Source organism: Capsicum annuum, chromosome 12 (assembly GCF_002878395.1).
Source record: "Capsicum annuum cultivar UCD-10X-F1 chromosome 12, UCD10Xv1.1, whole genome shotgun sequence".
NCBI lineage: Eukaryota > Viridiplantae > Streptophyta > Magnoliopsida > Solanales > Solanaceae > Capsicum > Capsicum annuum.
In genome coordinates this window covers 50,556,726-50,580,804 of record NC_061122.1, presented here as the reverse complement: position 1 = coordinate 50,580,804, position 24,079 = coordinate 50,556,726, and the positions used below count along the sequence as shown (strand labels likewise).

The 24,079-nt window shown below is 33.1% G+C and overlaps 1 protein-coding gene across 1 annotated transcript; it reads left to right on the top strand.

The window, feature by feature from the left end:
* The first annotated feature begins 11,870 nt into the window (after positions 1-11,870).
* On the top strand, positions 11,871-22,422 carry LOC107851805. Its single transcript, XM_047401469.1, has 3 exons — positions 11,871-12,743; positions 14,604-14,648; positions 22,215-22,422. Exons 1-3 carry the CDS (start codon positions 12,495-12,497, stop codon positions 22,248-22,250), a joined length of 330 nt encoding a protein of 109 aa, XP_047257425.1. The 5' UTR covers positions 11,871-12,494; the 3' UTR covers positions 22,251-22,422.
* Positions 22,423-24,079: the final 1,657 nt, after the last annotated feature.

The window sequence follows — 24,079 nt, the reverse complement described above, 5'->3', positions numbered from 1 at the left end:
CTTATTATTATTATTCAGATATTGCAGCAGGTACCAGTCATGGGTTAGCTTGTGGTCCTTCGGGATTATGAGCACCGAGTGATGTCTGGGGTGCAAACTCAGGGCGTTACAACATCTTAGGGAGTTTACCTAGATTAATTAATTTATAAATGTTAGTTAGCGCAAATAAACAATACAAGCTACAAATATAATACAAGAATTGAAATTGGGCCCTTAATTGGCCCATCAACAAAGCTGCCTATTTTTTGGCTTTGAATTATGGACTTTGGGTCCATTTTCTGAAATGTATACCATCTGTATATCAATACTTAAGTCTCAACATTTTTGTATATATCACTGCATATACAGTGTCTATCATCATTGAAGAAGGCTTATTTTCCCTCTACTTTCCATTGTAACTAGTGTGATAATGTGAAACTACTGTTTTACATGTATATGTGCTATATATCAGCGGATACCAATTTGTATGCTTGTGTTATACTATGTATATCAACCCAATTTTTGACTTTAATAAGGCTCGAATCGACGACGTTAGAATGTAAGGATGTGGGGAGTCCCATTGGACTCATCCAGAAGAGTTAACGTAAAGAGAAGAAGAGATAAGGATTAGTATGCATCTAATAATAAGACGAGCAAACTAGTATACAAAATGCCGATTTAGACAAAACATAATAATCAAACACATAAGGTGTAAATCATGTGCTAAAGAAAATTCAAAAAAGCACAAACAACATAAAGAAAGTGAGCAAGCAGGAACCAAGCACATTGCATCAAAAGATGAATCGAGCAAAAACACACTGCCTAATTTTATTCTTTCAAGTTTTATGATGCTGATTTTAGGTGATCATGAAAATTTAAAATCCAACAGTATACGTAAAATAGATAGATTGTAATCTTAAAATATGGTTACATGAATGGAAGGTAGATAGAAATAACAGTAGAGAATACATATTTGCAGCCAGTCCATTATACCAACAAGAATTTGTTATCTTTTAAAAAAAGAATTCAAATACTTAATAGAAAGACAATGAGGAGACAACATCAAACTTGAAAACTCAAGCCAAGAACTTGCAATAATGACTATTATTAAACACAATATGATTGAAGTGAAACGAAAAACTCCTATTCTAAGACTATTTGAGTGCACTTCTGACTCATAGTATTTAAGAATTATTAAGATGTTATAAAATCAAGTGGTACTTACCACCCACTACTAACAATTACCAACACCAGTTTAGGCTCCAACAATACTTTGGACATGTACATGAACATTTTGGGCATATACATGAACACTTTAGGCAAACAAACAGACACCTCAAGAATAATTGTTCATTTTTATAGCAACTCATATCCACAAACTGTATAAACAACGTCATGGCTGCGCTGATATCATAAAAAAACATTACTCCGACCACTAAAACTAGATTTCAATCATATTCCCAGAAAACACCATCTAAATAATCAAAATCCCCCAGAGATGCAACCCATTCCAGCCACATCAGAATTCATAACGACAAAAAAATTCACCACTTAAAGATAGTAGTGCAGAAAAAAAAAGATGGAGCCCTTACCAATTTTTGGGCAGCGAACCGGGGCTACGAGTTTGTCATGATGAACTTTTACCACCAAAATTCAGCTTGAACTTGCCGTCGTTGAATCAGAATTTAGACGATTACAACAAATTTAGACGAATTTCACCGAGAACTTCCTGGTTACGTGAGATTAGAGGAGTACTCCCCCCAAATCCTCAAATTTTTCCAAAAAGTTCTTCCCATTTCTCTCAACATAGTTGGGTATTTATAGAGGATATTGGAATTATTTTGGGGGAAAATCAGATGGGCAAGAATGGAAAACAAGTTAGAAAATTTGAATTTTAAATTTGGGATGAGGAATTGTATGAATGTTGTTGAGCTATTTTTTGTTGTTATTGTACTGTTGAGCATTGAAATTGTGGGTGACTAGTTGAATTCTTCATTTGTTGAAGTTGTTACATGTGTTTGTTGTTGGATAAGAGGGATTAAGTGTATAAGGGTGTGGGCTGAGTTATAGGTGTTGGCTGAGTGGGTTGGGGAAATTTTATTTTATTTTTTTGGGCTGGTGGTTAAATGTTAAAAAGAAAAGAAAAGATGGAATTGGGCTGGTGGCTTTGGGCTTGCAGAAATGGCCCCAAAAATGTGAAAGTGGCTATCTTTTGAATTAAAAAAGGGATTTTGGGGTTATTAAAAAAATAACCCTAATTAATTTAGGATTTAGCCAAAATAATTTAATTTTTAGCCAAATTAAAAATTGATTGGTCATTTATATTGCAATTATGACCATTGTATCAATTATGGTCAAAATTTAATAATTTTGCCTTAATTTAGTTACAATTCGATATGAATTAATAACTAGTTTAATCTCGAGTTTCCTAATTTAATAAAATTAAACAAACATTTCGAATAAATTATTTTTGAGAATGAAAAGATATTTAAATTATGTTAAAATAGGGTGCAAATATGTGTGGGTCTTGATTATTAGTGCAAATTCTTGGTTAATGATGTTGAACAAGTTCAACGTGGTGATTGTCAGCATATCATTGTCACTATTTCTAGCTACATTTATGCAACTACTGTGCTTATACCTTATGAATGGTGATGCATTAGTGGTAATTTATTGCATCTGTTTATTTAAGTTTGAATTTAACCTTTTTGTGAATGTACATATATATAATCCATATACAAATGATCGTGTTAATATTTGTATACTAGGATTCATATGTATACAGATATGAATGACACTGACGAAGAAGCAAGCAAAATTAATGGCTGGCTATTGACATATACCAACAAGAAAAAGGTGGAGACCTTCACATTGGTAAATAGCATATTTTACATGAGAATGAGACATCAAATTATATGAGTGTGAAACACATACTTTACATTGAGTATAGGAATTCACTTAACAATTGTTTATTCTTTCCAAGCAAATAAAAACACAAGTCTTGCTTACTTCAGGGTGTGAATGGTGTGGGGTCGACTTAATATATACACACACACACACATACATATATATATATATTAAGTCCAGGTTGAGTGGGTTTCTAATTTTGATAGTACGATTAGATGTCTTGTATAGACATTGAACTTTTGCATCTTGTAACTTTTTAAGTGTGCAAGGTTAAACAAAAATATAAATACTGAATAATTGAATTTTAATCATGCATGCAGGGAAGAATCTACGTGGGAGTGAGAGGTCACCCGAACTGTAATACCCCTAAAACCCAAACAAATGTTAGCATCATGTTCCAAGATCATGCATAGTATAATATCATTCTTACATAGTTTTATGAGTTAGTTTGAGGTATATTAAGGCCCAAATAACTCCTAGCTATTAGATGAATCAATTTAATCCCTATCGATTAGATTTTTCATAAGAATGTTCCTTTAGTCAAATTCAAATGAGCATATCTTTTGCTCTACTTAGAACTTTCTAGCTAAATACCCACCAAATTGTAGGAAATTGAATTAACTGTCCAATGATACCAATTTTTCCCAAATTTGATACTCTGGTGAGAAGTTATGGCACTTTTAGTGCAAAATAGTAGCCCAACGCGATAAGGACGCATCGCGGTTATGGCCAATTTCACGTTCGTCCTTTTCTAGTGTGTTACCGTGATAAGCACGCATTGCACCAAGGGGCATTTTTGCAGTTGTCAATTTCCAATGAGGTATCACGATTACCATCGAGTCGCACCAAAACCCCAGTTGGGGATTATCCGTTTCTAGTTAGTAGTTAGTTGGAGTTAGTTGGGGCCTATCCCATCAACTCATATTCAGTCAGTTTAGAGGCTTTTGGAGACTTCAAATAGTCAGTCAGTTTATCTTTATTTTATTAGTTTTAGATAGTTGTTTTCTAGATTCATGATTCAGTATTGTTTTCAGTTACTAAAACCTTATGGATTATCAGTTGTTCTTCCACATATGTTATTATATTATTTAGTACTCACAGCAGGTACCAGCTCATGGGTTAGCTTATGGTCCCTCGAGATTGTAAGCACCGTATGACGTTTAGGGTGTACTCTCGGTGTGTTACAAACTTGGTATTAGAAATTAAGGTTTTAAAGTGTCCTAGGAAGTCTGAAAGCCATGTTAAGTAGAGTCTTGTACATGAGTGTGAAGCGTGCCACACTTATAGATGAGAGGCTACAGGTCATTTTAAGAAAAGTTTTCCTTCTTTCAGTGTTCATGTCATGCGATAGAGCATGAGCTCTATTTAAACTCTCTTCCTAACTTATCCATCCTTCTATGTATAGAAAATATCTTCTAGAAATAACAATGGAAGAAGAAATGGTAATCAGCCCACAACTCCGCCTGTTTAAAATATCCCTTGAACAAGCCTGTCACTCACACTAAATTTAGAGCTACTTTCACTACCTTAGCTTATTCTGTAGTAGCTCTGAACAATTTACTGGTTGTTTTCCTATCTAGGTTTTGATTTATGCTCAGCTTAGTAAGACAGGGGAACATAGGAAGAAAGAGAGGAAGCATAAGAGGGCCAGAATAAGTAGTTTTAAGCCTAGGTCAAGGGATAGTAACCGCTCCCAATTCCATCAAAAATTATCAGCCTTAGCTCTACCTTTAGCCAGTACGCCAATGCTTAAATTTAAGAATGGTAGTTGAGATAGAGCACCAGGCTCTAAGTCACAAGGTTTTGGGAAGGGTATTCGTACTAATCCACTTTGTGAAGAATGTGGTAAGAATCATAATTGTGTGTGTTGAGTCGGCAGTGATGTGTGTTTTGGGTGTGGCAAGCCAGGCCATAGAGTCAGAGATTGCCCAAAGAGTGGTCAACAGGGCCGGTCCAACCATCCTCCAGTTTCATCCAGTCATCTAACTCAGCAGGGTGCTACTTCTAGTACTACTAGTGGTCAGCATAAGAATAGGCTTGTTTATATGTGGTTATAAGTATGTTACCATCCTTTTATTTACATGTTTTTCTGGTTAGATCCTGGAGCTTCTCGTTGTTTTGTAACCCCTATGTAGTTGTCGAGTTAAGTGACAGTCTTGAAACCTTAGCATAGACCTTCTTAGTGTCTATCCTATTGGATAAATCTATCCTAGCCAGACGAGTATATAGAAATTGCTTGATTTCAGTATCCCATTAAATCACTTTAGTTGATTCCATAAATAGAGTAATTCAATTTCAACCTCTCGATAAACCAATCAGTGAATGAAGGGGTAGTACCTCAGTTCTCAGGAGTCTGACGTGATTTCAGATTCCTTCTTAGAATCCTATGATAGCATGTAACCCAAAGTTAGAAGTATGAACCTAGGAATTTAGAAGAAGTATAGAGTTAGGATACTACTACCCGGATTAAGCAGAGTATGTATTCCATGGGGCTACTTGTATAAAATATGAATCGGTAGGCTTAAAGTTGTGTATGCAAGAATTTAAGCTTAGTGATTTGAAATTATGTGTTGTTGATGTTAGTGCAGTGGTAATTCTCATGGTGTAAGAAAAATATAAGTTTAGAGATATGGTATTAGTAGGCTATGGCATACTGCTTCATTAAAGGTTTGGGATATCCATGTTAAGTGTTAGATTCTAAGTTTGAATCTTTGAAGATTAAGCTAATAGAAATAAGAGTTGAAGCTCTAGATGGTGTTAACTCAGGATATGGTGATACTCATGAATATTCTAAGTTAATAACTGTTCAAGAAATTATATGATGACTATTAGGTCTATAGAAAGATGGAGTTGTATCTCAAAAGGAAGTATTAGATGTGGGTTTTACACTTTCAAGTGTAGTCTTTCAGAGTAAGTTTATTATATACGTGTGTCGTTGTATTCCAGACTATAGAGTATAGTGAGTGTAGTTCAATTTAAAGTTTAGTAAGGGGGTCCACAAACTTAGAATAATGGCATAAAGCTAAGGGGGAGATGATAGAAAAAGTAACCAAGACAAGCTCTTAGATTCTAGTAAGGATGTCAGTATGTTGTAGAACATCAGTAGGGGAAGAAGATGCCCGACCCAGTCTTACCCTAGCATAAAGTTTTCAGTCATCAAGGTATCTACTAATGCTTTGCACATATCTCCATGACCATTGTTCATATTTATGCACCTTATAGAAAAATTAGGTACGTTTCCAGTTCCTAGTATGAGAAGTTCCAGTTCACCCAGCGGTCCAAATCATATTTTGCAAATTCAAAAACTCCAAACTCAGGTCTTGTAGTTCATGACTCATGTATTCATGTTTTACAGTATGCTTAGTTTCCATGACTCATGCTACACTCTTAATTATCAGCGAGATTTAGATTTGTGTTATGTATGTCCTCAGTTTAGACCTCTTTAAGGGATTCATGCCATTATACTCTATTCCTCAGGCCACAGTTAAGTTTCCAAGTTATGCATGGTATTTCTTCCATGCTTCAGGATCTCATGTTCTAACTTTTCATTGACCTTCCTTTATGAAATACTGGTGATGATGAGTAATTTTTTTAGATGGGAGAAAGTAACTGTTTCATGTTAAGAAAAAAGATTATTGCATGCTTGTTTTACATGAGATGGTAGTTATGAAGATAGGCTTGAATGTCATGTTGGGGTGTAAGTGGATAAACGTATTACGTGTTACTGAATGGAAAAAAAGAGGTTGTATTTAGTTGTTGAATAGGTAATTAAAATTATTCAGGAAATAGAAAGTTATAAAAATGCAGAATGTATTGAATTCATGACTCAGACTAGTATTACAGTGTTATGTGTGCATTTCGTGGATTCGAATAGGCTTTTACATAGTGGAAGAATTCAATTCAGCATAGACTTCAGTAGGTAGAGTTATTAGTGCCTCTATGAATATTTTCAGTAGACTCAGGTGAAGTGCAGTATTAAGGTGGAAGGTATAGTTGAGAGAGTATTCAAGGAGTACATCTAAGATTGAAAGATAGTAGTTGCAGTGCATAAGGCCTTGTAGCTCTATCCTAGCTGATGTTTCGTATGCCTTTGTTTCATATTATAGAATTTTACCCTTGTTGTGATTTTGTATCCAGATGTCTTATTCAGACCATGCCCAAGATTCTTTTCTCCCTGAAATCACTAGGACTTCTTAGAAAAAGCATCGAAGAAATACTCTAATTAAGTATAAGCTTTCTAAATGAGTTAGTCAGTATAAATAGTAATTTAGATTAGCAGTTAGACAGACAAGTTCCTATGTTTTTTATGTCTTCCAACCTAGTCTTGCTACCTGAAGTTTCATGAATATATCCCTTTCAAGAAATAATTTGTTCGCATCCATGTAAATTGTAAATCCAGTTCAGTTCATGCATCATATTTTAGATCCCAGATATTCAGTCATGATTCAGTCTGTAAGCGTTCTGTGCATCATCTTAGTTTTCCTAGTGTTTCAATCAAGTCAGTATCATTCGGTGAACGAACTATCCCAAGAGGGAGATGTTATACCCTGAGCTTTTCATGTACTACATCTCTCTTTTTTTCTTCATGAAATTAGATCTAGCCGGAGATAATGGTTACTCATAATTGACTCCCTCATTCCTATCTCAGATTTATAACTATTCTCATATCACTGCATGTGTTCAAGAAATCAATTCAGTTCATGTATCATGTTTCAGACTCAGTTATTCTTTCATGTTCTCATTCATGCGTGTTCAGTAAATGATATCAGATTCCTCAATATTCCCAACCTAAGGTAACAATTTCCCTTAGAATCACTCTTTTCCATGCTCAATTTCAGCTGCATATCTTCTCATTCAGTCATGCATTCACAGAACCAGTTCAGTCATGTGTTATGTTTCAGACTCAATCATGTACTCACATTTTTATCATGTATATTCAGCATATAATCTCAGTTTCTCAATTTTTTTAGCTTAACCAGTCTCATTCGAGGACGAATGTTCCCAAGGGGGAGATATTGTAATACCCCCAAAACCCAAACAAATGTTAGCATCATGTTCAAAGCTCATGCATAGTATATTATCATTCTTGGATAGTTATTTGAGTTAGTTTGATGTATATTAAGGCCCCAAATAATTCCCAGCTATTAGACGAATCAATATAATCCCTACCAACTGGATTTTTCATAAGAATGTTGCTTTAGTCAACTTCAAATGAGCATATATTTTTCTATACTCAGAATTTTCCAGCTCAAGACCCACCAAATCATAGAAAATTGAATTAGCTTTCCAACGATACCAAATTCTCCCAAATTTGATACTCGCGTGAGAAGTTATGACAATTTTAGTGTAAAATAGTAGCCCAACGCGATAAGGTCGCGTCGTGGTGATGGAAAATTTCACGTTCATACTTTTCTAGTGTGTCACCGTGATAAGCAGCACGTTTCATCAAGGGGCATTTTCACAGTTGTCAATTTCCAGTGAGGTATCACGATTACCATCGTGTCACACCAAAAGCCTAGTTGGGGATTGTCCATTTCCAGTAGCGCAACGCGATTGTATCACGTCATGCCGCTGGGAAAAATGGGGTTCATCAATTTTCCAGTGGCCCGATGTGATTGTACCACGTTGCACCGAAGCCAAAAATCGGGATGTCAATGACGAAAATTTTAATTATTTCATGAGAAAGTTGGGTCTTTTTCCATGACCCTAATCAGTCCAAAATACGAAATTAATGCCCTAAAAGCCTACTCATTATTTTATTCAATTCCTCTCAAATCAAGAGCATTCTTTTTCAAATAGAAAACCCTAGCCTTCAGGATTCAAGATCAATTCCCAAGAAAATTTCTAAGAAACTTCAAGATTTCAACTACTCAGTTATGTTAAGGTTCATCCATGGATTCCTTCCACCCATGGAGTCCAAGTATCCTTTTTTAAATTTAAAGTTGTGATCTTTACAAGTTATTATAATTTTAAATTGTGATTTTAACCATGAACTCCCATGAATCAAAATTCTATACCATATTTACACGAATTTGAGGTTGTTTATCAGACCCCATATGTTTTAATGTTGCTATTTACTGAATTAAATCATAATTAAGTGTTCATAATATTACTCTAATTTTCCTACTATTTCCATGATTATCTTGAACTATGAATATCAAGTGTTTGATAAAATACCTACAAGAATGAATATTTGATAAAATCTTTCATGTTATGTCCTCCAAGCTTAATTACTATTTTTCTATTATTGCTATTGAATCCTGGGGGTTATGAATACCCAAAAACTTAGTTGTTTACCTAGTCTCAGTATCTTCAGAATAGTTTCAGAATATGTTATGAGTATTTTTAGTTCAGTTAGTCATCAAAATCAGCTAAACTTAGAACATTTAAGCATTCCAAGCTAGTTCAGTTGGGAGTAGGATTTAGCAGCGAGTGAGTGCAGGGATGGTGGCTTCCCCACTAGCTAGGTAGAGTCATTAGTAGCATTCCCTATACTACAGAACTATATAGCAAGAGTAGGATATGAGGAGTCTCCCATCAGATTAGGGTTGATTACCTCGCAGGGGTCACCCGTCAGTTTAGGCTTGACACCCTTAGTCCTTCAGGACAGTACATCAACATAGTGGATCCACACCGTCAGTGTTAGTACCCATGGTATGGTACTAACACTCCTCTAACTGAGGATAAAAATTGGACCCCAATTAGCTCAAATTAGGGCATGTCGGTTAAGTGATACCTCCCACAGTCTCAGTCCAATAAACAGTTCAGTAATTCAGTTTCAGTTGCTTGACCATAGCATATAGATATCAGTGATTCAGTTATTAGATTTTAATATTTCAGTACTTACAGATTATATTTAGAACATGTTATATGCTTGGTCATGCATCCCCAGTACTTACAATTTCATACATCCTCAGTATTTACAGATTTCACGAATCCTCAGTATCTATAGATTTCATGCACTTTATTCAGTACTTCATGTTATATATATATGTGTATATATATGTGTATATATATGTGTATATATATGTGTATATATATGTATATATATGTGTATATATATATATGTATATATATGTGTATATATATATGTATATATATGTGTATATATATATATCTATATGTATATATATGTGTGTATATATATATATGTATATATATATATATATATATATATTTAGATAGTTATTATTCATGATCATGAAACCATGCATATCAGCCTACCGCATTTAACATACCAGTACATTTAAAGTACTGATCACATACTCTTTTCTTGTGCTATGATGTATCATATCATAGGTTCGGACGCCCAGTTCCTAGATCGCGTATAGACTTCCCATACTATCAGTCGTAGCAGTGGTGAGTCCTCATACTTTGAAGAAAAACTATTTTGTTTCATGCATTCAGTTCAGTAGTTAGTTGGAGTTATTTGGGGCCTGTCCCATCAACTCATATTAAGTCAGTTTAGAAGCTTTTGGATACTGCAGATACTCAGTCAGTTTATCTTTATTTTATCAATTTCAGATAGTTGTTTTTGAGATTCATGATTCAGTATTATTTTCAGTTGCTAAAACCTTATGGCTTATCAGTTATTCTTCCGCATATGTTATTATATTATCCAGTGCTCAAGGCAGGTACCATCTTATGGGTTAGCTTATGGTCCCTCGGGACTGTAAGCACCATGTAGCGCCTAGGGTGTACTCTCGGGGCGTTATACGAACCCCCTTAACTGAGAAATTACATTATATATATAAGTTTATATTTGAAATATAAGGATATAACGACTTTAATGAACCCCCTTAACACAATTGAAAGACGTACCTCAATGGTCAAGCGGGTTCATTTCAGAGATAAAGTCGAAGGGTCGATTCCCAGGTGCTACGATTTTGGTAGTTTTTTGAAAGCTTTTTCCCTTTCTCACTCCTTTTTATATTTAATGAGTAATGGCCTTTGGCCTTTTTCACTTTGGCAATTGGGCTTGATTAACCAAAATTAATTAGTCGATTTAATCCATTTGTGAGTATTTATTATTTACTTAAAAGTTATTTATTTTTTATTTTTTCAATTATAAATGTTGATCCTATTTTGTACAAATTTTTTACATAGTTGGAGTGAAAAGTATTTCCATATATATAATCTTTTTTTATGCTCTCAGTACTAGTTTGATTTATATAATTTAAAATTAATTTTCAACCCCTTCCAAAAAAATGACACAATATTTTTTAAGAGGGCCCTACAAAGAAAAACTGAGATTTTCATCGAACCTCCTAAATAAAAATCCTGGATCCGCCACTGCATGCATGATCAAAAAATTCTAATGTTGGGTCCGTGCTGATACAGGCCATGCTCTTCTAATTTTTAAAAATTTATTTTCCTATACTTCCTCCATCCCATTTTACTCCTCCCAATTTGATATTGCACATTGATTAAGTAAAATAATTAATAACGTAACTAATTTATTATAGTACCCCTATTAAATAATGTTTACATTTTAATTTAAAGAAAATACAATTAGTACTAAGGGGAAAAATGAAAAAAAAAAAATCTTTTCTTGATTAATGAAAAATGACAAGTAAAATGAGAAATTAAATTAGAAAAATTGGGGCGAGTAAAATTGGACGGAGGAAATATTATTTAAGAGGAAACAAAGCATCTAAAGTAGGCACCTGTTTGGCACAACTGAGGGAAATTTCACAATTTTAAATAGGAAGAAATGTTTCAGCTTCTTCCACGTATATTGCCTTAATCTCATCCTTATCTCTCTTTGATAACTCTCGCCTATTTTTCTTCATGATCATTCATCCCTCTTCTTCTCCGCGTTCTTCAATTGACGAAGTAATAGTTTTTTCTATATCTCATGATTTTTTGTCAATGTTTTTTCCATCTTTAATTCATGTTATTTTTCATATATTTCTATTTTTTCCTGATTGTCTTTGATTTTTCTTAATCAGATGTAGTTGGTTTCTTCTTGGAGATTAAAGATTAAGTCTTTCTTGTGTAATCTAAAAGAAATTTCTAGTTGTTTTTCTATTCTTGAAGTTGAGCTTACAGATTGAGTACCAAAAGAAATTTCTGGGTTTTTTCTTTCCATACTTGAGAAATTGAGCTTGAAGATTTAGTCTTTCTTGTTTAAACCGAAAGAAATTTCATGGGTTTTTTCCATTCTTGAATATTGAGCTTAAAGATTCAATCTTTCTTGTTTACCAAAATAAATTTCTAGGTGATTTTCCATTCTTGATTATTAAGCTTAAAGATTGAGTCTATATTGTAAACCAAAAAGGAATTTTTGGGTATTTTTATATTCTTGAAGTTGAGTTTAAAGATTGGATCTGTCTTATAAACCAAAAAGGAATTTGTGGATTTTTTTCATTCTTGAAGTTGAGTTTAAAGATTTATGGGTGTTTGTTTCATTCCTTTATTTGATCAATTTTGTTTTAAGAAAGTTCACGGGTTTCAATATTATAGGATGCGTACAAGAAATGGAATAGAAAAGAAAAAGTATTGTACCGGTCCAAGATAGTATAACGTATATCTGTGTCCCCAGATTTTTGAGGTTCAATCATTTGTGTTTAATTCTGCAGTGATGCGCACTGAAAAACTTCTCAAGAATGATATTTAGTATGAGAAGCATCGCAATGATGATAACTCAATTACCTACTGAAGTAGTACATTTTCTATATTGTTTTTTGAAAGGACACTTATTGACCTTCTATTCCTATCTGCCTTTTTCTTTGATTGGGAATTTATTTTGTCTTATATTTTTTGCAATTTCGGGCCTCTTTCTTCATGCAGTTGTAAGGCCTATTCTAGACTCTTCTAAATCATCTAATCAAATTCCAGCATCCGCTTTAAGCAATGTAAGTAACTGTCATTGTATTATGTTTTTTTTGGTTTATGCAATTGTGTTTTTCCCTCTTTTTAGTCATTTATCCCTTGCTATTTAGATATGTTTGTGGGTTTGCCTGATCTTGCTTATACATAGAGGTTGTCTTCTTTTGGGGATGATCGTAAAAGTTTCTTTGTAAACTATGCCAGTTGACATTCTTGTGGATGCTAAATGGGATTTTGTCAATGTCTTCCGTTTTACTTTTCTTTTCCATTAGCTGGCATGCTTTGACTAAGACTGATGCCATATGGCAGGATTTCATTACACTTTGACAATTATAACATATCTTGATAGAATGTAAACATCCGTAAGTAAATATTTGTGTTGTTCTGATTTCCTCAATATTAACTTGATTTAAGAGGAAGTAAATACAACTGACCTTCAAATTACGACTTCTGTTTCTATTTGGTTTCAGTGAATCAACAGGGTCTTAAACTAACCGACCACCTATTAGGTAGATTTAATTCAAAAAGAAGTCTAGGTGATTTGAGAAGATATAATAATAAGCATTTCCATAAATCATGGCAGGAGTCTCTCTGTATGGTCTGGCATATATCGATTCCAGAGTTAGTTTAAAAAGGAAACCAGACCTTGTTGATTCACTGAATGAAGGTTATTTGGGTCGGAGGATGTTACGGTATATATGTCTGTATGGACTTATTCAAGAATCAAGTTTAAAAAGGTATATATGTAGCATGTTGGGAGTAAAAAAGCATCCAAAGAGGTCTAAAAAGATTTTAAAAGAATGTGTCTTTCCTTTTTTTTAGCACCTTTCTAATTCCAACTTCCCACACGACATGTTTGAGTCTACAAGATTAAATGAAATTTTGGTACAACTTCTGACTCTAACTTTCCACATGACAAATTGATCACAAGATTAAAAGACATTTTGGTACATTTTAGGTATTTTTAGTTTAGGACACGAAGATTCTATTCAATTTACTTTGTTAAACTCTGTTCAAGTCAAAAGAAGACAAACAAATTGAAACAAAGAGAGAAATTTCTTCCTTGTGTGAATTCTCTATTGCATATCTTCTTTGTAGATGATATGCACAACATTGGAAATGTTCAAGCATGATTTAGAATGAATTATCTTTGTAGTACCAGGGCTTGGTTTTCATAATTTAGCATTTAATCCTTTCTTTTGTATTACAACAAACGAGAATGAAATGCACGTTTATGGTCATTTTTTGGTGCAAATTGATATATTTGTGAAGATTTTTCCTGGGGCGACACATGCCTAGTCTGTGAGGTACAATGATGATGATAAATTGGCTGTAAAATCTGTTGAAGAGTCTCATCAAGACATGTTCGGATTGCTTGAAAAATATCTCAAGTAAAATTTACTCACTATAATGACATGTTTCCTATACATATGTTTCATAATAAAGGTTAGGAGTGTTTCCTTTCAAAAAATTGATTCCTTCTGCATCTTATAGGAATATAACTTTGTTTCTTTCAACTGACAATAAAATGATTGAATACTTGAGAAATCAAACTGACCTAATGAGACAAATCGGTGAAAATTAAAATTGAGAAAAAGCAGAACAAACCTGCTGTAACAAAGAGAACATAATGTAGCGAACTAAATATATAAAGGATAATTTTGAATTTACCTTTGTTTTGTATCTAGTATTAGGTAGTGGGGTCTTCAACGTAGCCTTCCAATCTTGTGAATTGTAAGAAAAGGGAAAAGATAAGAAAAAGAATTGATTTATCATTAATTCCACTACGGCTTAACATATGTTCGACACAATAAATGACATAATTCAAACTGCAAAAGTGTACTGATGATGATAATGATGCAAAGGTTGGTCTTAATGAAATGCAGAATGATGTCATGAAGGAACTTGAGATCCAAGATACAATTATTCAAGTAAGATAAATCGTTGTTTCTCTTGTTCACCTTTAATTCTAGTTTCTCATCAAACTTTGTTTATCGTTGATTATTTGATGCTTATTAAACATATTATGCAGATTTAGCATCTATTATTATGGACTTTATATAACTCTTTGAGATTGCTGGTATAATAGTCTACTCTATATCATAAGTGACTTTACAGTGGTTTTTGTCTTTGATCAAAATGGTTATAAAACTGTTTTTCTGTCATAATATACTGGAACAACAATAAACTTAGACCTGACTCTTTTAACTTTAATCTCTATATTGAAGATGTAGGAAGGGTTTGTAGCATATTGAGTGTATTAAAAAATGTTGTGATGAAATTGCTGAGAAGGTTAAGAAACAACTGGATATTATGAATATTACAAACTTAAAATGCATTCGTGACCAATAGTATCAATAATAGGTAGAGTATATTTATTGGAAGAAAATCCAGTAATGCCGCAATGTTACGAGCTATGGAAGTACTGAAGCAAACAATTACCTATTAGAACATAGATTCAAAAAAGTGAAACTTCAAGCCGATTATAAGTGATATTGGATATCCTCTAGCATCCACTCAGTGAGGACAAAGATGAGTGTTCCAAAAAGCTATTTGATCTATCCTGTGACTGTAAAAACAAGGTAACCCAATAGTCCTATTCCTGATGTACCAAAAAGTAAAATTAATACGCATAGTAAATTGAATAAAACAAATTCAGATCGAACTTATTACCTGTCAGTAAAGCTATAGCAGTAACATTGAACTTTTACTTGGGTCGATATGGAAGCAAACGTAACTATGGACTTGCTTGGCAGTATCTTTCTATCTCATTATATTCTGCTCTAGTGACGTTCGTCGCATTAACAAATATCATATGTTAATCAATACCGTTCTCGAGTGGGTAAAGATACAGGTCACGTGCATGTCTTATACAAACATGGTTTCAAAATTGTAGAGTTTGTGCGGGAACTAAATTAGGTCCACCGACCACAGCCAACCAAGCTAGGGCTTGAGGCAACTCATCCATAGCCAGCCCAGCCAGCTAAGCCAAGCCTTGGCGGCCTGGACCAGCTGGAGCTAAAGCAGGCTCATTTGTATCCAGTCCAAGTACATAAGCCCAATTTCTCACACGCTGTCGGTGGTTAGATATCACTTCTTCTATTTTATAAATAGCATTATACCATTACAATTTGAAGCCATATTTAAAGCCATGACTGCCATTGCAATACAAAAAAATGAGTAATGTGTTCCAAAGTTTCACTCCGATTAAATCATCCTAGACAAATTTAAGTAAAATCCAAACCCGGGGAGAAATTCTATGAAATCAGAAACCAAAACAAGAATAATTTAATTTGCAATTTCTGTAAAACACCTAACGTGTTCCAAACACACACTCTGATCAAAATGTAGTTCTATATTGTAACAAACAGAGAAATCAAGAACCAAAACAATCTATATCAACAATAATAGCAAGTTCTGTAAAACACAAAGGAGTAACATGTTCTGAACTAACACTCCGACTAAATCATAAACATGAAATCAGGATGTAAAACATTAATAATTTTATTCGCTAGTTCTGTAATGAAAATTCACATCACATTTAAATTAAAAAAGGTTTTAGGCCGTTCTATCATAACTCTCGAACTAGAACTAACATTCCGATTGATTCATCGTGCAATTCTACATTCATTTATGCCGTTCTATCAAAACTTTCAAACTAAAAAAAGTAATTGTTCTGAAGTAACATTCTACATTCTAACAAACATAAAGTCAGGATTCAAAACAGTAATAATTTGATTCACTAGTTCTGTAAAATGCAAATTCACATCCATTTAGAACTAATATTTTGATTGAATCATCGTGCAATTTTCTATTAAAACTTTCAAACTACAAAAAGTAACATACTCAGAACTGACATTTCGATTGAATCATCGTACAATTCTACATTCTACATAAAATTAGGATTCAAAATAGTAATTATTAGATAAAATCAAGATTCAAAATAGTAATTATTAGACTCACTAGTTCTGTAAAATAAAAATTCACATCCGTTCTGAACTAACATTCCGATTGAATCATCGTGCATGAAATCATGATACAAAATAGTAATAATTTGATTCGCGATGTCTGTAAAATGCAAATTCATAGAGAAAATGACTTACGCATATGGTAGAAATTGTCCCAGCCTTTATTCTTCAGGATGGACTATCATCTAAAACTAGTACGTGTTGTACAAAACTTCCTCACCAAATTCATTGAAATTACCAGAAAAGAATGAGATATTTCCTCTTCATCTTTTTTTTAGGAAAACAAAAATTTGAATTTGACAGTGATCATTGAGGTTGATTTTAGTCTCATTATATAGACGAGTCAGTATAGGTCAATTGGGCTGGTCACGAATCAATGGTTTAATTATGAGCAAATCATAAAAAAATATACTATTTATGAGGGGCAAATCACAAAAAATATACTATTTAAGAGCTGCAAATCACAAAAATATAATATTTAAGAGGGGCAAATCACAAAAAATATACTATTTAATAGTCAATATTACAAAATTTACCAATAGTTTTCACTTTTCAAAATATACCAATAGAAAACTAACAAAACCCTATTAGATAACATTAAAGAAGATAAAAAATTACACATGGTAAGCAATAAAATTTTACTACCAATCAAATTAGAAATGTAAGTTTGTTGATAAATCTTAAGGGCCGTTTGGCCATAAATTTTTTTTCCTTTTATTCCAATTTTTTTTCACTTTATTAAAGTTGTGGTGTTTGGCCATGAAAATTTTAAAAATAATTTCGGAATTGAATTCTGAAAAGTGAAAACATCTTTTTGTTGTTTTCACTATTTTCCACTTCCAATTCCAACTTTTATTATTATTACATATAACCCCAATCTTTAAATTTTTACATAAACCCCTCTTATAACTACAACCATCCACCAAGAAAAAAATAAAATCAAATGCATAAGTACTATCTTTTCTTTCACCTGGAAGTTTTCCTAATTGAATACTATCTAACTTCAAGATATTCAATTAAGAAACCATCGAATAATTACTTTTAAAGTGTATTAAGTACTTTTTAATTGAATAACGTGAAGAGAGAACTCATCGTGCAATTAGAAAGAAGATAAAAGAGGTGGTAATTGTAGTGTTTTGTTGTAAGACCCCGTAAGATCCTAGTCCATTTCAGTTTTATATGGCATGTTAAATGGGTCCAAGACTTAGAAAAATTTAACTAATTGTTAAGACATAGTCATTTCCACGCCTCTTAAATTTTGATGATTTTAATTCTGACCTTCCCGGACTTAAAATGTCGATTTTTAAGTTGATTTATGATCGGGGTGGTCGATAGCAAGTCTCGGGTAAGTTTTGGATTTTTCTGACTGGGTTTGAGACTTGTTTGAGTGTTCAAACCAGAGAAACAGCGCGATATGGTCGCGACGCGCCGTTTATCGCATTGGTAGGTGCAACAGGGCGCGTCGCTTATCGCGTCATTGGTCACATTCAGTTTAATAAGTTATGGGAATGTAGGGGTGTTTGTGTCATTTTTCCTTTACTTTACCTCACCCATAACAAGAGATTAAGGTTCCAAAAGGGCAAAACCACTCATCTTTTCATAAACTCTCTAAAGAACAAAACTCTAGCTTCTTCAAATCTAAGTTCAAGCTTCAAGAAATCACCAATAACTCATACAAATTCAGCAATTAAGGTATGCTAGATGTTCCTTCATAGGTCATTTTCACCCATGGAGTCCAAGAACCTTCTTTCATGTTTAAAATCATGATCTTTACAAGTATTTATGAATTATATCCATGAACTTCCATAAATTTTAATTTTTATACCACGTTGGATGATATTTTCATGTTGAATCCTTAAATCATGTTTTTCATAGTGCAAGTATGCTAATATCACATGATTTAACTATTTTTCATGCTTTAACTCATGACCCACATGTGTTTGATGAAATGCTTAAGAGTTGAATTTTTGAACAATGACTACTTGTTATGCTTTTGAGGCTTTAGTGTGTTTCTACTGTTGATGCTATCGAGTTTTGGGGGTTATGAATACCCAAAAACTTTGCTGTTTACTTAGTCTCAGTATTTTCAGAATAATTTTGGATACATTACAGTACTGTTTTATCCCTTTCGAATTTTTATTGGTGAGAATGATTTTGATCTTCTTAAAACTATTTCAAAAGATTTTAGAAAGTTTTGAACTAATTTTAAGAAAATTCACAGAGTCGCCACTTGATTTTTATAGAAAAAAATCAAGAAAAAGGAGTTTCAAAGGTTCAAAAATAAAAATAAACCTTTAAAACTAGAGATAATAGGTAAGAGTTTAATTAACACCCTAAGAAGGTTTTTAAGGCACTTAGGAGCGTCCGTTTAAAATGGTTTACCAAAAAAGAACTAACTTGACCAACTAAAACTGGCTAATTTTTACAAAGACTTGATTTTATTAAAAAAAGTATTAAAATTATTTAAAACATTCAAAAAGGTTTCATTTATACAACGAAAAACATTCTAGTTGAATTAAACTAAGACAATTTTTCAGACTTAAGTGGAAGATGAATTTTGCTTTTGTAAAAAGAAGAAGAAATTGAAATTATTTCCTTATTACTATAGAAAAGTTGATTATGTAATAGATAATACCTTTGAAAAAAAAAATATTAAGAGAATATTAAGTTAAAAATGCTTCGCTAATTTTTAAAAAGTTGATTTTTGAAATAAATTAGTTTCTTATCTGGAGATTAATTTCTTAGGTTCAGAGAAAATTACTTTAAATCAAATAAATGATTAATCATATGAACAAAATAAATGTCATATAAAAATGAAATATTCATTTTTAAAAGACTTGTTTTAAGGAGAAAATGGAAGAAACCATTTTAATCCATTTTTTCAGATAAGACAAATTAGGTGAAGAAATTATGAATTAAGTAACGAAAACTAAGATAAAATAAAATGACAACATCTTATTGAATTCACCTAGATTAATTAATTTACAAATGTTAGTTAGCTCAAATAAACAATACAAGCTACAAAATAATACAAGACTAGAAATTGGGCCCTTAATTGACCCATTAACAAAGCTGCCCATTTTTTGGGCTTTGAATTATGGACTTTGGGTCCATTTTCTGAAATGTATACTATCTGTATATCAACAGCTTAAGTCTCAACGTTTTTGTATATACCACTGCATATACACTGTATATCAGCATCTAAGAAACCTTATTTCCCCTGCATTTCTCATCATAAATGGTGTGATAATGTGTAGCTACGATTTTCCTTTTATACTTGCTGTATATTAGTGTATACCAGTTTGTATACTTGTGCTGTATTATGTATATCGTCCTAATTTCAGACTTTAATGAGGCTCAAATAGACGGCATTCAAATGCAAGGATGTGGGGAGTCCCATTGGACTCATGCGGAAGAGTTCATGTAAAGAGAAGAAGAGATAGGATTAATATGCATCTAATAATACGACAAGCAAACTAGTATACAAAATACCGATTTACACAAACCATAATAATCAAACACATAAGGTATAATCATGTGCTAAAGAAAATTCAAAATAGCGCAAACAACATAAAGAAAGTGAGCAAGCAGGAACCAAGAACAATGCAACCAAACACAATGCATCAAAATATGAATCGAGCTAAAACGCACTGCCTAGTTTTATTCTTTCAAGTTTTATGATGCAGATTTTAGGTGATCATGAAAATTTTAGGTCCAGTAATGTACAAAAAAATAGATAGATTATAATCTTAAAAGGCTGTTACACGAATAGAAGGTGGACAACAGTAGAGAATGCAGATTTGCAACCAATCCATTATACCAACGAGAATTTGTTATCTTTTTTTTAAAAAAAATTCAAATACTGTAAGTTGCAGTTTAATAGAAAGACAATGAGGAGACAACATCGAACTTGAAAACTCAAGCCAAAAACTTGCAATAACAATTATTATTAAACAGAACATGATTGGAGAGAAAAGAAAAACTCTTATTCTAAGACCATTTGAGTGCACTTTTGACTCATAGTATTTGAGAATGATTAAGACGTTACAAAATCAAGTGGTACTTGCCACCCACTACTAACAATTACCAACACCAGTTTAGGCTCCAACAACAACACTTCAGACATGTACATGAACATATTGAAAATATACACAAACACTTTAGGCAAACAAACAGACACCTAAAGAATAATTGTTCATTTTATAACAACCCGTGTCCGCAAATTGTATAAAAAACGTCATGGCTACGGCGATATCACAACAAACAAAAAAAATTAGTCCGACCTCCAAAACCAGATTTCAATCTTATTCCCAGAAAACACCATCTAAATAATCCAAATCCCACAGAGATTAAACCCGTTCCAGCCACATCAGAATTCATAACGATAAAAAATTCACCACTTAAAGATAGTAGTGCAAAAAATAAAATGGAGCCCTTACCGATTTTTGGGCAGCGGACTGGGGCTATGAGTCTATCACGATGAATTATCACCACCAAAACTCGGCTTGAACTTACTGGAGTTGAATAGGAATTTAGACGAATTTCACCGAGAACTTCTTGGTTACGTGAGATTAGAAGAGTGCTCCCCCAAAATTCCTAATTTTTTCCCAAAAAAGTTCTCCCCCTTTCTCTCTATATAGTTGGGTATTTATAGAGGATTTTGAAATTATTTTAAGGGGAAATAAGAGGTGTAAGAACGGAAAATAAGTTAGAAAAATTAAATTTCAAATTTGGGATGAGGAATGGTACGAATGTTGCTGAGCTATTTTTTGTCGTTGTTTTACTGTTGAGCATTGAAATTGTGGCTAAGTAGTTGAACTGTTTATTTGTTGAAGCTGTTGCGTGTGTTTGTTGTTGGATAAGAGGGATTAAGTGTATAAGGGTGTGGGTCGGGCTACAGATGTTGGCTGAGTGTGCTAAGGGAATTTTATTTCATTTCTTTTGGGATGATAGTTATATGTTAAAAAGAAAAGAAAAGATAAAATTGGGTTGGTGGTTTTGGGCTTGCAGAAATGTCCCCAAAAAGCTGAAAAGGGCTGTTTTTTGAGTTAAAAAGGGGATTTTAATTTAGGATTTAGCCAAAATAATTTAATTTTTAGACAATTTAAAAATCGGTTGGTCAATTACATTGCAATTGTGACCATTGTTTCAATTATGATCAAAATTTAAAAAGTTTGCCTAAATTTAGTTGCAATCCGATACGAATTAATAACTAGTTTAATCTCGAGTTTCTTGATTTAATAAAATTCAAAAAATATTTTCGAATAAATTAATTTTGAAAATGAAAATATATTTAAATTATGTTAAAATAGTGTGAAAATATGTGTGGGTCTTGATTATTAGTGCAAATTCTTGGTTAACGATGTTAAACAAGTTCAACATGGTGATGGTCACCATAACACTGTCACTCTTTCAAGCTACATTTATACCACTATTGTGCTTAGACCTTATGAATGGCCAAACATTAGTGGTAATTTATTGCATCTGTTTATTTAAGTTTGAATTTAATTTTTTTTGTGAATGACACAGATGAAGAAACAGGCAAAACTGATGGCTGGCTATTGACATATACCATCAAGAAAAATAAGGAAAGATTCATATTGTGAAAGAGCATATTTTAAATGAGAAAGAGACATCAAATTATATGAGTGTGAAACATAGACTTCACATTGAGTACCAAAATTCACTCAATAATTATTTATTCTTTCCAGGCAAATAAAAACACAAGTCTTGCTTACTTCAGGGTGTGAATGGTGTTGGGTCAACTTAATATATCTACTTTCGGTACATAAGCTTCCGTCGGATCCCAATTCTTGTACCATTTGTAATATCCCTGAAGGGCTAACCATGGAAGTTCTTTGTGCCCTTCTGGCTTGTGAAAGGCGAATTTCTATGAAAATATCCAAGGAATATGGAACCTGTGGGAAAATTGTAAAAGCAAAGGATTTTGACGATCATCATGAAATCTTTGGGTAAAATATTCATATCCTTCTCGTACTGGGGGAGGAAGGATCTCAAATGTGTGGCCAAAATTTGGCCACCATTAGTGTAGAAACCACTGGAAAATTCCGAAGCTAGTTGCTTTCCTTAGAGTAAAAACCAAGAATGTTTGTTAGTTTTATTTTGGAAGGTGAATGCATTAATCCACGCTCTTTGATAATCAAAATAGTTATAATATTGGGGAACAAAAGCTTCAGTAAGCTTTCGATATTTTGCAGGATGCGTACCCCACTCTATTGGTGAGATAATTTTGTTAATCCACACCGCGGTATGAGTAACATAAGACTGCGTTTGTTTGTCTTTGTGGGATTTGAACAAATAGGTTTTGGTGTCTGTTAGTATGAATTCATAAAACTTCTGGGTTTGGGCAGGAGTTTATTGGATAAAATTTACTGCAAGGCTAAGTATTTGCTTAGCTACATCTTGGGGGTTGGAGTGCCAATACTCAACCTCAACTTGGATTATTGGTAAAACACTATCATTTTTGAAATATGTCGGATCATCTAAGGAGGATCCTTTACTTGAATAAATTGGTTGTGGGCTAGGTGAAGAAATTGTTTTAGTTTGTACAAGATAAATATTTGAATCACTTTGGGGAAAGTTAAAGGAAAAATTAATGGGGTTTTCTACCTCCACTGGATTTCTTATGGTGCCCTTAGCAACCACAGAATGAGATGATACGTAGCTTGAGTCCTCATTTGCGAACACATGGTTTGGAAAATCTGAAAATCTCTCAGATAATTCCTTCTGTTGGCACCTGACATGCTGGGTGGATCTTTAAGACCCATAAGTAAGAACCATTATTTAAAATTTTCTTCTGTCCAAGGGACGAACACTATTTGAGCTAATTGAGTCTCTTCGTCGACCAAATCAAATCATTTCTTGGTGTTGTAAATTGAATTTGGATTTGTACTTGATTACATTATGAAAGATCGTGGTAATCCCGACATAGAATAGTCAGCTAGTGTTTGATATCTTGGTTGATTTGTGTCAGCTACTATATTTAGAAGTTGCTTTGGAGCAACTGAAGTTTTTTGCTGTGGGGTAACAACTTTTTTGGTCATCTCTTCTAGAGATGGAAGGGCTGGAATTTGTGGAGGTGGAGGTTCTTTTTTTTTTGGGCATTTTATTTTCCCTGCAAGAATTCCCTAGTAAGAAAATTTGGTATAGAGTTGGATGTCCCTTTTATATATTCACTATCAAAATAAAAAACAAATAAAATTGCCTGGAACGTAGCAAATATATGTTTAGAGGCAAGGTTTTGTACATCTTTTTGTAAAACAGATTTTGCTGCCTTACAATCAATCCTTATTAAAAGATTTTGATTTGACAAATTAGCTTGAAATTTGGAAATGCATAACACAATTGCTAAAATTTCTTTTTTGATAGTACAA

Coding starts and splice junctions, on each gene's coding strand:
- LOC107851805 (XM_047401469.1), top strand. CDS start 12,495: ATGATATTTAGTATGAGAAGCATCGCAATGATGATAACTCAATTACCT. Junction 12,744..14,603: donor CAGCATCCGCTTTAAGCAAT/GTAAGTAACTGT, acceptor AATGAAATGCAG/AATGATGTCATGAAGGAACT. Junction 14,649..22,214: donor TCCAAGATACAATTATTCAA/GTAAGATAAATC, acceptor TGAATGACACAG/ATGAAGAAACAGGCAAAACT.